The sequence below is a fragment of the Hordeum vulgare genome, chromosome 3H (assembly GCF_904849725.1).
Source record: "Hordeum vulgare subsp. vulgare chromosome 3H, MorexV3_pseudomolecules_assembly, whole genome shotgun sequence".
In the NCBI taxonomy this organism is placed as follows: Eukaryota; Viridiplantae; Streptophyta; class Magnoliopsida; order Poales; family Poaceae; genus Hordeum; species Hordeum vulgare.
Window position 1 is genome coordinate 567,993,726 of NC_058520.1, and position 13,821 is coordinate 568,007,546.

Below are 13,821 nucleotides of genomic sequence, written 5' to 3' on the forward strand. Positions count from 1 at the left end.
AATCCCAAACACTTGAAGCCTTTAAGGAGTCCCATGCCAAAGTTGAGAGAGAAACTGGTAGGAAATTGAATTGCGTGAGATCAGACAATGGTGGTGAATACTGTGGTCATTCTGAAAGGTATTGCAGAAAGTTTGGCATTAGGCTTGAGAAGAGTACACCAAAGATACCTCAGCTCAATGGTCTTGCAGAGATAATGAACAGGACACTCACAGGGTCACAACTATGCTCTCTCATGCTCATTTACCTAATTCATTTTGGGCTGAAGCATTAATGAATTCTATGTATATGGTTAACGTTTCTCCCTCAATGACGAATTGTACGTGTTAATTCTAGTTCAAATTTTAACAGGAACCAAACTAAATTTCTGCTTCAATAAAAAGTCGGTTGTGATTCTGCCATTCAAGAACACCGATTTTTGAACCGAATTCTGGTTAAAAGATCAGGTCTTATTCTGTCATTTCAGAAGACCGATTTGTTGAACCGAATTCTGGTTAAAAATCGTTTCTAATTCTGTCATTTAGAAGACCGTTTTTTCTTCTTTAATAAGAAAAACAACAACAGATCAGTTCGGTCTAACCAAACGCGACCTAGCTTTAGCCACGACCTTGTCTTCTTATTTACGGACCAGTGCCACCGCCTACCCACACGCTCGCCCGGCCTCCTTTTCCCCTCGCCGTTCCTCCCTCGCTCAGACCGACGCGCGCCGCCGCCTCCGCAGTCTAAATCACTCCCTGTGCCGGAGTCCCAGCTCCCCGCAGCGTCTCGTGTTCCGCCCCTCCAACGACTCCAGCCCCCGTCTGCACGCGCGAAGCCCCCCTTCCAACTCGACATCGACACCAACCCCATCGGCGCCGGCGCCGGCGACGCGAGGCGACCAGACGGCTGTCATTTTCCCGAGGTTGGCGGGCGAACCCCTGTCCAGGTAGCTGCCTCGCCCTCCCCCTGCGCCGTTGAGAGCGAGGAGGAGGAGGAGGCGATGGGGACCATGACGATCGGTGCCAAGTACAAGACCACGCTCAAGGACCCGGGCCACGGCGGCGTCCTCCGCATGGTGCGTCCCATCCTCACCTCGCCGCCCTATTCGCACCTCCCATCCGACCCTCCCTCCCCCCCCCCCCCCCCCCCCCCCCCCCCCCTTTTTTTTTTCAGGCAATTGGTCTTGTTCTGTTTGGTTGGCTTGCGCCGGCGTTGATTTTGCTGCTCGGGTGTCGGGGCGTGGGTTGCCCGGCAGGGGGTTTATCGGTGTTGAGGTGCCCAACTGATTGATCCCGAGTAGGTCTCTGATTGGACGCAAAACGGAACAAATTGAAGCATGCTGCTGCTTAGATTGGAGGACTGCGTGTGCCTGTGCTTTCCTCATTGTTGTATGTGTACCGCATCCAACCTTCGTGTTTAGTCGTGGAACAGAGTAAGTCTGATCCGCTGGAAGTTAGCATTGCGGTTGGAGCAAAAGGATTGTGTGTCAAGCAGTGGCGAATCTAGCATTACAATGAAGGGTAGGCTCAAAACATCAAGTTTATAAGCCTAATTAGCAATTGCATTTTGAATCTTGCATGTAAAGCACCTAAATATGATTTTTAAGTGGTATGGTTAGCTGAAATATGTTTGTGAAGGGTAGGCTTAAGCCTGATGATGCCTACCTAGTAGACTCGCCACTGGTATCAAGCCTGGTGCCTCGTTTGCCTTTAGTGGGAGCCAATTTGTGCCCCAAATAAGAACACCCAGTTTGCTTAATGAAATTGGGGGCTCAACACATGCTATAAAAAATCTGCCTGTAGCAGTTGTTTGGTTCGTGGTTGCACTGTTTATGTATGATGTTCCTAGTATTTTTATATTTCGTGCTGATGCAGCAAGGCGCAATGATTCTTTGACTTAGTGGGTATTACTTTTGAATAGTCATCTCTGTATGTTTCACCTGGTGTGAATCGTTCATCCTTTCTTACCGCTGCTTGCAAGTCATCATAATGCTCTTCTTTGATCTAAATCATAATATTCCTTTGTTCTTCTAATTGCAGAGCGAAGATAAGTTAATATTTACCCCTAACGATCCACGCTCACTAATGAAGCTCAGTGTAGATTTCCGAAGCATCAAAGGTACTTAGTCTTTGTCCATTTGCAGCAGTGGTTTCATAATATAGCACCGAGGATTGTATATTATTGAAGTACTGTCCTTGTTCTGATGTGTTAGTCTCGTTGAGCTGATGTGTTAGTCTCGTTGAGCTGATGTGTTAGTCTCGTTGAGCTGATGTGTTAAGGAAACTATTTAATTGTAGATAGATGGGCATTTACTAGATGTGGTTTGCGATTTGCCGTCGGTTTGTTTGAAATGATTTAACAGAATGGAGAATACGTACATCTAAGATTACATATTCACAATACCTACATCCACGATTACATATTTAGCTCATCAGCTGTGCTAGAGTAGGCCATGCATGTTGGTTGATGAGAATTGATTTCATGGTCATTACCAATATGCTTGATGGTAACTTTGTAGCTTCTTCCTCCATGTGGTTCAGGCCACAAATTTAATAAGGTTGATGGTAGCAAACCAACACCGCCATTATTGAATCTTTCAAAAGTTTCTGACAAGGTATGATCAATTAAATATAAACATCCTGTTGAGTTTTGGTTGAGAAGCATATTCTCTACATTTATTTCTGTGACCGAGAAGATTGTGATTTCCATGCTTTTTTCAGGGGGGAGGCTATATTTTTGAGTTTGACAATGTTGGTAACCGTGATTTGTGCCGTGATTTTGTAGGTAATGTTCACTAAATATTCCTAACAGGCATGTCATTTTCTGCCATCGAATAGATCACAGATTATGAACAAATTCATCGTTTGAAAATTATTATTCTTGTTAGATTGAATATATGCATTTTTAATGTTACTTTTGGTCCTTCAATATTTGGATTTTGAGTTTCACCTCTAGTCTACACAATTATTGCCAACAAAATATAGAACCAGCTCATGATGTTTTCCTTTCAGCTAGGGTTTTAGGTAAGCATCAAGGTACTGTGCCTGCTAGACCAAATGTACCTCCTGAAAAATTAGCCGTGTCGACTGGTCCAGAACAGCTCAGTTCTGCCGAAATGGAACGCCGGATGAAATTGCTACGAGAAGACAGGTAATATCTGCATTTCAAATACCCTGCATGTTTCTTCTGCTGACAGCAACATGGGTATTGGTAATAATTTAATACTGAACCGCAACAGTGTAAGCTGTCCTGCTCTCTTTAGTATTTTTTGCTGAGTTCTTATGTGCTTGTGCTTTTCAATTGATTACCTGATTCTAAGTTTTTTTTCCTGTGAAGTATGCATTTGGCTTTTGTAGGTTCACTTATTCAAAGATGATACCAGAGCTTCACTTTTAACTGGTCTGTTTCATCAGCATGCAAATGTGTGCAACATTACATAATGAAGCTGGTGGCATAGCTGCTAGATTGAATATGATATGCCTTTTATGTGTTGTAACTGTAGAATTTTGAAGGAGCCAAAATAAAGTGCAGATGCCAAAATGTCGTCACCTATCCATTTTTTTGTATGGGAATGTCAATCAGATATATTTTCTAGCGTACCTGAACTTGCTTGGGACAAAATGCTACTGTTGTTGGTGTAATGTCATTCGGTTATATTTTATTGACAGATCATGTCAGGAGCATGTTCATGCTGTTAGGTTAACAGATCTGCGTTGCTGTAGGGATGAACATTTAATCTTCGTGCGTTGTTTTAAGAGAATGATACAGACAGATTTGCAGACTATCATAGCCAACCAGAGGAAACATAGTTGCGCTGTATTATTGCCTCGTTTTGTCTTGTTTGAACCCTTCTCTGTTTGCAGTGAACTGCAGAAGTTGCATAAGAAGTTTGTGCTTGGCAATATTCTGCAAGAGTCTGAATTTTGGGCAACAAGAAAGGTAAAAACTACTGTGCACTGATACAATTTCTGTTTGTTTTGTACTTCCTCCGTCCCATAATATAAGTGTTTTTTACACTACACTAGTGTCAAAAACGCTCTTATATTATGGGACGGAGGGAGTAGTATATAAATTCAGTTGCAACCAATACTTATTTCAAGTCCTTCTGCAGAATTTACTTGATGATGAAACAAACAAATCATCAAAACAAAAGCCAGGTTTCAAAAGTGCCATGCTAGCTGATGTTAGGCCATCAGCTGATGGACAGGTATGCTATTGGTCTATAATCATTGCGAGCCTATGTGGCATACTATGATAGTTTCTGCAGTACATGGCTGTATATGTTGATTATCTTAATTTACTCATTTCTGATTTATGTGTATCCTTTCACAGACAAACAAGGTTACTTTCAGTCTGACTACTGAGATTATCCATCAGGTACATTCTTTCTACCTCGGTAATGAATTATCATCTAAAGCAGGTCTGCCTGCTAGCATCATTTGTTACTTCTTTAACCATCACAAATGCAGCTACGCATACATCTAAATGCTGCCCTGCCAGGTAGCATCATTTGCAATATTTCTAACTGTCATGTGTAGTGCTATGTACCTAAAAAAGGTGTAATGCCATGGTTAATGGAATTTCTAAACAGTTGTGTTGTTTAATGGCTTCTACTTGACCAACTATTTATTAGCACCTATTGCATTCTGTGTAAGGAGCAACACCCCCTTGTTTTCTTAGGGTAATGTACTAACACATGGCCCTAGACTCCACGTCATCCTCACTGGGTGGTATTTTACAAACTGTACCTCTTTGTGATGATACTGTCTATTTCTCTTTTCCTTTTCAGTACTTGGCATACATATAGAACGGTATGATCCCTTGTCAAGCCATTTTTATGTCATGAAAATGTAAATATGCCATTTTTACCGCATGAAAAATATAAATTCCACTGTGTTTAGCTATACCTGTTCAAAAACCTTGAGTGGGCTACTGAAACACATTCTTGCATCTGTTAAGTCTGGATCATTGAAGCAATGCTCAGGATTGGCCTATCTAGACTATCAGGCATTGCAAGCCTGTCCTGGCCATAGTTACTTGACTATCAGGCATTGCAAGCCTGTCCTGGCCATAGTTACTTGGATTGCAGGTCACCCTGCGGTTCACGATGTCAGGTCGTCAAGTCCAGCATCCTGTATTCTTGTGATCTGGTTCTCCACCAGGAAGCTGCTGCTCATGACCCCATGCGATAGCAATGGGAGAAGGGCAGAGGGGAAGAGGGGCAGATTGAGAGGAAGTGAGCTAGTCCTAGCAGTTGATGTCACCTCATTTTGTTACGATCCCCACTAGTTCTTCTCATCGTTGCTGTCACAGCTGCCATCACAGTTCCCCCCTTTGTTCTGTGTTCTTGCCATCAGATCCAAGAAAACAAGGGTGATGACAGAGGACTAGGAGGGAGAGGTGGCGTTAGGAAGGGGATTAAGGCTGGGGAGGGGAAGCGAGATGATGGCCCTTGTGGGCCGCTTATGTTAATTTGCTGGAGCTGTGTGCTGGGTTGTCCCACAGCCCACTCTCTTCTCATTCTCTTCTTCATCTCCCTCTCCAAATACATTTAGATTGCGTCGATGTATTATCTGACTCTTAGGGTCATCGCCCCGGATTCATCGGGCCACATTCCTAATGAGTGTCATGAAGAATATTGCCCCTTTTGAATCACACAGGTAGCCACCTGTGAGTGAGGCCACACCATCATGACCGCATTTCTCGACTCGGTCGAATAGGCTTATTCTTGTCCTTGGGCTGGGCTACATCTGCTCAGTAATACCAGTTTACCTGGCATACATTATTAACCATGTAAATGCTGAACTACGAGATTGTTTATTGGATGTTGAATGAGTCTTGAAAATCAGCTGTTATGAATATGATATATTATTTTATGTTTTGCAGATTTTTGCAGAAAAGCCAGCCGTGCATCGGGCATTTTTAGATTATGTTCCAAAGAAGGTAAGATAGTGCATACTTGCATATACTATTGTCATCCTTACCATAGGCTTTAGGAAGCTTGAGCTTAAGTTGGATTTAGTTTATACTATATCTGTGTTGGCATAAAGTGGATTTGGATTCTCATTTTGCTCTGTTTTTCCTTCATCTGCCGTGACTCCCAAAAAGTTGTCAGAAAAGGATTTTTGGACAAAATACTGTAGAGCTGAGTATCTACTTAGGACAAAAAATACTTTAGCGGCAAAAGCTGAAGCTGCTGACGATGAGGAATTAGCCATGTTTTTGAAAAATGATGATATACTTGCCAAGGAGGCAAAGCTCAAGGTATAATTCTAGCTGTTTATTGTTGTCATCCTGCATATTTTGCAATACATTTTTCCTTCAATTTTTTTGGTGACTCGGTTCTTGTTTACAGATAAAACGAGTTGATCCAACATTAGACATGGAGGCAGATGCAGGGGATGACTACATTCATCTTCCGGTGTGTTTGTGTTCTTGCTACTGTTTTGTTGTATCTGCAACTTCACAAAGACGAGTGGTTTATTTGTTTCTCATATTGAGCAACTTTTTCTGCTATTTTGAGTACAACCTCATGTATTGCTTAGTCCTATTTTGGAATTTTTCATATCATTATTCTTTTGGGCATCTAGGATCATGGGATTCTCCGTGATGGCAGCAGAGAGACAACTGATACTGATAGCGAGTTGGCTAGGAGAACACTTTCTCAAGATCTAAATCGGCATGCTGCTGTTGTTCTTGAAGGGAGATCAACAGGTGAAGTTTTGGACTCAACTCAAAAGTTTTCATGCTGTCTCTTTTAAATTTTTGTATGCTGAAGTTGATTGGTCAAGCATGCTATTACTATCATGAGATGATACTGATATGCTAACAGCCTAACGTTCTCCTGCAACCAGTTCTTCTACTGGCTTCCTGTTTGTCTGTCTAATACTTTCCTGGAAAAGAATGCACAGACAATTGCACAAATCGACCATCCTATACTGCTGGTTGGTTGCACACTGTAATGCTGTAGTGTAGTACCTGTTCTGTGCTGGTGTACTTTCCCCTTCACATCAGAGGAATGCCAGTCATTTCTACTTTGCATTTGCTTATTGTCTGTTAATATCTTAGTATTAAACTATTAATGCACCATATGGTTTCAGTCCGTAAGGTGATTGTATTTGTTATGCTTCTTTTTCAGATATTGAATCAACTGATACGAAGACTGTGGCTGAAGCACTTGCAAGGTCCAAGAAAGGTTAGTAATTATATCACTGTGTGCATCTTTTCTCACTCTAATTAGTTCCTTACTAGGCTGTTGAGGTATGAACTGCAGAACCACCTCCTAGCTCTGTTGCTGATGATGCTAGTCATGAGAGGTTGGTAAAGGCGGCCCGCATGACTGAGTTAGAGGATCTGCAAGCTCCACGAAGTCTCCCATATGCACCACTTTGTATAAAGGTAATAGTTGGTTTATATGGTTGATATAATATATCAACTACAGTAATATATCACAAGGTTATGGATTCTCACGCCTGTCTTGTCTTTATAGGATCCTCGAGAATATTTTGATTCTCAGCAAGCAAATGCTCTGAGACCTTTAGGTAACAACGATGGAAGAAAGGCGCGCAGCTGCAGCCTGAGCGCCGATGATGCATTCCGTCATTTGATGGATCAAATATCTTCCGTGAAAATGAACTGTCCGGTTGTTCAGGCAGATGTTGCTCTGAAGGTAAGCAGTTTTACTTTAACCTGATACCAATGTTCTATAGTCAACTTTACGGGGATTAGGTCCTGTTTCCTTGAAAGATGCATCTGTAGATATATAGACGCGGACTATCTGACCCCAAGCTGAAATGCTCCCTGATGAACAGTAAAATAAATAAAAAAATAGCAAGAGATAAAATCTGATTTTTTGTTGTGACGAACTTTGACAAATGTTTTATGTCCTTGCGAAGTTTTATCATGAAATGACGTTCGTGGAAGTCGGGGCAATATTATAAAATAAAAAATAGATGTTTCAAAAATGCTATTTTTTTAAAGCATTTTGGTGTGCTGAATTTATTTTTTTGTCATGACTTCCATGAATGTCATTTCATGATGAAAATTTTCAAGCACTCAAAATACTTGTCAAAGTTTGGCACACGAAAATTTCAGTTTTTTTTTTTGAATTTTACTGTTCATACCAAGCTCATTTGAGCAGGAGTAGAAGAGGACTTTTGACTTACTCCCTCCATTGACCATTCCAATGAATAAGGCGTTCACACATTTCAAAATTGAACTTCAACCATAAATTGGACCAACCAAATGTGGGTTATATGTGACAAAAAATATATATTGTTGGACTATGAGAAAAGTTGATGTCTGTAACTGTTCTATATATGACTAACTTACACCTTATCTGGTGCACAACTTTGCATTGCTGAAAAAGAAACAGTATCTAGTTACCTTTGTTTGTTTCGTTCTAATTCTACATAGTGGATTGTCATTTCATCAACATCCCAGTACCCCCAAGTACCCCAATACTCCAAGTTTTCCTTACAAACACACCTTCTGGATGCTGTGCTGTGCCTTCTCTATTCTTAAGCTATTAAATTGCATGAGCAGGAAAACCTAACTACCTACATGGTATGGGCCTAGGTTCTTAACGAATTGAATGAAGGAATTTCACGTTCACGGAGGCTTAATCTTAAGAATCCCCAAGACAGTCTCCTTGGTCGTCTTCCTCACCGAACACGAGATGAACTTATGGATGTGAGATACTGCACCTATTTACCTTTTATGCAGAAGTTGTACCGTACTTCCAATTTGTTCTAGAATGTTTATTTTCTGGACTTATCTTAATGTACCTTTATTTGTTTATTTATGTATATTTGTCTGACCATTCTGAAATCTTCTTATCACTGCACTCGAGATCTTATTATACATCTTGTATTGACAGAGTTTCTTGTGACTCTATTTTCTTAGCATTGGTCGGCTTATATTTGTCTGACCATTCTCAAATCTTCTTATCACTGCACTTGAGATCTTATTATACATCTTGTATTGACAGAGTTTCTTGTGACTGCCTATTTTGCTAGCATTGGACGGCTATCCAGGAGTTGCTGCGCCATTTTTGGTCATCATACCCGATAACAACCGCAGTTCTTTCTAATAAGGTGTATTGTCACTCCTATCTTGTAACCCACGAGTACTATTTCGGTGGAAGTTGGTAAAAGTAGCTCAGTGGCTGGATGACTTTTTATTAATAAAATGGTTACTGAAATGTATTTTCCTGCTTCAAGATGAGAACAATACCAGTGCATGTTATAAATGTGAATAATAACTAATAACAATGCAAGTAGAAATGATCAATTAATTATTTGAGTGGTGGAGTTTGATGTGTTGTCAACATGGTTGAACTCATGACTGGAAATGGACCACCACCAGGTTATTATTATTATTATATTTTTGGCTATCAAAATGTTGCATTTAACGGCCCAATTTGTTTCTAGCTTTTCTCATACTGCATTCGTTCTTTTAATAAAACCAATGACTTGAAAATAGCAGATGTTAATATTGTGTTATACTCCCTCCGTAAACTAATATAAGAGCATTTAGAACACTACTTTAGTAATCTAAACGCGCTTATATTAGTTTACAGAGGGAGTACAGTGTAGTATTGGTATATTTGTGTACACAGCGTAATACTAAGTCAAGGATGCCCAGATTGATGGTTATGTTGTTACTGTAGTTTTGCCGCTAATTTATAATCTAGATACCTGGTAGGACTGCTATATGGTCAGCTATCTTAAGCAATTAAAACACCTAGACCATTATTGCTTAGATGTTTATGTACTTGTCCGGTTGTTCCACAGGTTCAACGGCTTAAGGAAGCAATGACACAGATATATCAGAAGTTACAGGTTCATCTTTGTCAGCACAGTAGATATTTGGAATCTATCTGGTTATAACTGAAATTGCCTTTGATTATATTTGTGTGCATCATGTGTGCAACTTCATACGTGCAGGATATAAAGGAATCGGCACAGCCTGATGTACGGCATGAAATATCTCAACTCGTAAAGCCCATGACACAGGTTCCTACCATTCCTTACTGCTGTGTTTGATTACCATTACCCCATGAATTATCTGAACTTGCAGAAAACTATCCACCTATACCTTTGTCATGATTTAGCTAGATGCATTTCCATATTTGTAAAGCAGAAGGATATGGGTCAGAGCAAATATTTTGTATTGAATGCTTTTATCTTCATTTGCTGGTTTACATGCTCATCGGAATGGATACTTGCTTCCTTGCTGTTGATGCCATAAAGCTCATGAATACCAGTTTTCTTTGAATAATTTTCAGCAAGCTGATTATATAATAATTTCCAGGCGCTGGATGCTGCATTCTACCATGACCAGCAGCAGAAATCTTCAAAGTCCGGGACCGGGAGCAAGCCCAATGGGTTTTGAGCAGAGAACACCACCCATAAGGGTACAACCTGATCACTGCTAGAGTGTAAAGGCTACCCACACCCGTGAGGAGGTCCTGTCGAAGAGGGCACTCCTGGAGGCTTTGATTTTGCCGTGTATTTTTCATGTACACGTGGAACATAATAACGTGCTAACTTGCAAATTTTGCCCTGGGCATCTCGTATTCCTCCCATCCGTTTCAAGATAGAATCACCATTCTGGTTCTTGGCTGCGTTTATGGATGGCCTGTTTGCTATGCTCTACCCTTGCGGTGGCGACGAGCAATAGTTATAAACGAAGAAACCCTAATGAAAAGACAGGTATACCATGATATATCAGCAATTTGCTGCTGCGAGGGAATACTTACTTTGTTCCATGTTAAAAAAAAATAGGCATCTTCTTTTATGGGTATTTTATTTTTAAGTTGGTGTTTGGATTGCCAAAAACGAAAATGCTGGTACAAAATTAGAAATCCGAATGTGTTTGATGAATAGCCTTGTTGCACACTACATCTAAGTAGTCAAGTTACATGAAGTTTGCATGCTAGGGCTGTTGTCATACGACCATTCTAGAACCGATGGAGCAACACGGCACAGAAGGTGTGATGGTGGCCGCAGAAACCTTTTTTTTTTGAGATGATGGCTGTAAACATTGCCATTAGTAAGAACATCCTCAACAGCCGAATAAAAAAATTGCATTCAATTTTTTTTTAGCATGCCATTGTAGCATTCTTAATGCGTGTAGAACAGAGTCTAATCCAGCAACCCCACCTGCCTACTCATAGTTGGTTCAAATAAACAGCGCGTGATACCGTTTTGCTTCGTGCGATAAACCAATTATAGCATGCACACGTTTTTTATGATTTTTTCAGCGAGGTGTTAAAAGTCACGCGTCTGTGTTGGAGGGAGATGCTCTAAGAGCAAGTACAATAAAGTTGAGTCAGCTGGCTATAAAGAATAAATTAATATATTTTTGGTTAGTTAAAGTAAAGAGAAGAGGAGAGAGAAGGTAAAAGAGCCCGCTCTAACACGTGCTCCTAGTCATTTTGTGAGTATAAAAGGTGGACCATATAATAAAAAAATAGTATACATTTACAATAAACTATTGTACATGTTAACTATAAGATGGGCTATAGATGACATGACAATGACTTATAGCCAGCAGCTGGCTATACTATTGTACTTGCTCTAAGACTGGTTAACAGCCGGTGGACCGTGGACTGGTGCGTAAGTGTTGGCACGTCATTGCTGCTCTATCTCTGGACTCCGGTAGACCATCGCTAGCTGCAAAATCTCGCGAGGCTGGGCTGATCGATGAATGAATAACTTCACTTCGAATTTAAGAGAGAAAAGTAATAAAGCACAAGAAAATGAGTTCAGAATAAGTAATAGAAGCATTTTTTAAGGAATAACTTCACTTCGAATTTAAGAGAGAAAAATAATAACGCAGAAGAAAATGAGTTCAGAATAAGTAACAGAAGCAAAATAAAAACTCAAACACGCCCAAGTAATAGAAGCAGGAATAACTTCACTTCGAATTTAAGTGAGAAAAATAATAACGCACAAGAAAATGAGTTCAAAAATAATAACAGAAACAAAATTAAAAATTAAACACGCCCAGTGGGACTCGAACCCACAATCGCCTGATTAGAAGTCAGACGCCTTATCCATTAGGCCATGGGCGCTTTTTGATTAAATCGCACACAAAATCTATTAGTATTTTTCTCCCTTCCTTTTCGGGTTTTGAAACAAAGTAAAGGGCAATTTGCATGAAATCCGTCTCCCAACTGTTTTCTTTATGTTATTTTCTTAACACCACATACACATACACGCTTACATATAGACTCATCCCTATGAACACATATACATGTCTTATTCCTATAAGCACCTCCGAGAAATTGAGCGAGCACATCATTTTAAGATTTACGAAATCTTCACACACACCTTTGTAGTCGACGGGAATGTCTCATCCCACTAAAGCACGTTGTCTGTGACGTGAACTCTGAATTGAGAATACCACTCTTTTTGCAACCATTCAATCACATGTTGGTTCACATTTCTTTTGTGTTATTGGGTTGGAAGGAGAAGATTATTATGGGGCTCAACAAAGCATATTATGGAACATGCACTTTTTTTAGGACTATTAGAGCATGTACTATGGAGGCAACACTTTGGTGCTGCGCGAGCCCATCCAGCCAGATAGAAATAAGTGAGGCATATGTTCGGTTTATTTTTCACCCAATGCCAATAGCTGATGCGCTCAGTCATAGGGGCCCAAGTTCGTCATCTTTATCCTCCCAACCATGCGCCCAACTCAATATGCCGGTGGCTGCCGTCGACCTTCTGCTACGTCAACAAAAAGATCCCTGGCAACGACGCCAGAAATACTTCTGATGGCAGCTGTGCTTCCCTTGCAACGACGCCAAAAATAGTCATGTCGACGGCACCAGTAATCCTTCAGCTGCGGCTACGCCTTAAAGGACTTCCTAGGCAAGTATGCAAAGGATTTCCCCCGTGGCCTTGGAGCCTTGCGTTGGTGTTCCCTCGAAGCGGAAAGGGTGATGTAGCACAATGATGGTAAGTATTTCCCTCAGTTTGAGAACCAAGGTATCAATCCGGTGGAGGAGTATCACAAGATCCTGCACAAACACAAAAGCTTACTCCCAACGCTATGAAGGGGTTGTCAATCCCTTATAGATTGTTTGCCAAGTGAGAACTGAAAGCAACAAAGTAACAAAGCAAAGTAAAAGCGAAGATGTAAACGATGGATGTGAATAGACCCGGGGGCCGTAGTGTTTACTAGTGGCTTCTCTCATGAAAGCAAGTAGACGGTGGGTGAACAAATTACTGTCGAGCAATTGATATAACCGCGCAAAGTCGTGACGATATCTATGCAATGATTATTTCTATAGGCATCACGTCCAAAACAAGTAGACCGATACTGTCTGCATCTACTACTATTACTCCACACGTCGACCGCTATCCAGCATGCATCTAGTGTATTAAGTCCAAAAGAACAGAGTAACGCCTTAAGCAAGATGACATGATGTAGAGGGATAATCTCAAACCAATGATAAACCCCCATCTTTTTACCCTTGATGGCAACTACTTGATGTGTGCCTTGCTGCCCCTACTGTCACTGGGAAAGGTCACCACATGGCAGAACCCAAAACCAAGCACTTCTCCCATTGCAAGAATCATAGATCTAGTTGGCCAAACAAAACCCAAGACTCGAACAGACTTACAAGGATATCAAATCATGCATATAAGAAATCAGCAAAGACTCAACTATATATCATAGATAATCTGATCACAAATCCACAATTCATCGGATTTCGACAAACACACCGCCAAAGAAGATTACATTGGATAGATCTCCATGAAGATCATGGATAACTTTGTATTGAAGATCCAAGAGAGAGAAGAAGCCATCTAGCTACTAACTACGGA

General features: G+C 40.8%; 1 protein-coding gene and 1 non-coding gene across 4 annotated transcripts; one reads left to right on the plus strand and one right to left on the minus strand.

The window, feature by feature from the left end:
* Nucleotides 1-604: 604 nt before the first annotated feature.
* LOC123445165 (general transcription and DNA repair factor IIH subunit TFB1-3-like) lies at nt 605-10,597 on the plus strand. 3 transcript variants are annotated; one of them, XM_045122113.1, is made up of 20 exons: nt 605-1,052; nt 2,017-2,095; nt 2,518-2,591; nt 2,698-2,761; nt 2,989-3,127; nt 3,700-3,916; nt 4,089-4,184; nt 4,310-4,354; nt 5,864-5,920; nt 6,086-6,241; nt 6,333-6,398; nt 6,568-6,691; nt 7,116-7,172; nt 7,251-7,375; nt 7,467-7,646; nt 8,555-8,668; nt 8,995-9,072; nt 9,772-9,819; nt 9,925-9,993; nt 10,292-10,597. In XM_045122113.1, the coding sequence occupies exons 1-20, from the start codon at nt 978-980 to the stop codon at nt 10,370-10,372; spliced, it is 1,944 nt and encodes a 647-aa protein (XP_044978048.1). In that variant the 5' UTR covers nt 605-977; the 3' UTR covers nt 10,373-10,597. The 3 variants fall into 3 exon arrangements, with proteins under 3 accessions (XP_044978048.1, XP_044978050.1, XP_044978049.1); XM_045122114.1 differs by having other exon boundaries at nt 650-1,052; nt 3,841-3,916; XM_045122115.1 differs by lacking the exons at nt 8,995-9,072; nt 9,772-9,819; nt 9,925-9,993; nt 10,292-10,597 and having other exon boundaries at nt 8,522-8,645.
* A 1,386-nt stretch (nt 10,598-11,983) lies between these two features.
* Nucleotides 11,984-12,056, minus strand: TRNAR-UCU. Its single transcript has one exon. It is a non-coding gene; the product is annotated as a tRNA-Arg (tRNA).
* Nucleotides 12,057-13,821: the final 1,765 nt, after the last annotated feature.

Excerpts from the sequence above, each read along its gene's own strand:
- LOC123445165 (XM_045122113.1), top strand. The coding sequence starts at position 978 with ATGGGGACCATGACGATCGGTGCCAAGTACAAGACCACGCTCAAGGAC. Across the intron at positions 4,185-4,309 it reads GGCCATCAGCTGATGGACAG|ACAAACAAGGTTACTTTCAG; the intron begins GTATGCTATTGG and ends ATCCTTTCACAG. Across the intron at positions 4,355-5,863 it reads CTACTGAGATTATCCATCAG|ATTTTTGCAGAAAAGCCAGC; the intron begins GTACATTCTTTC and ends TATGTTTTGCAG.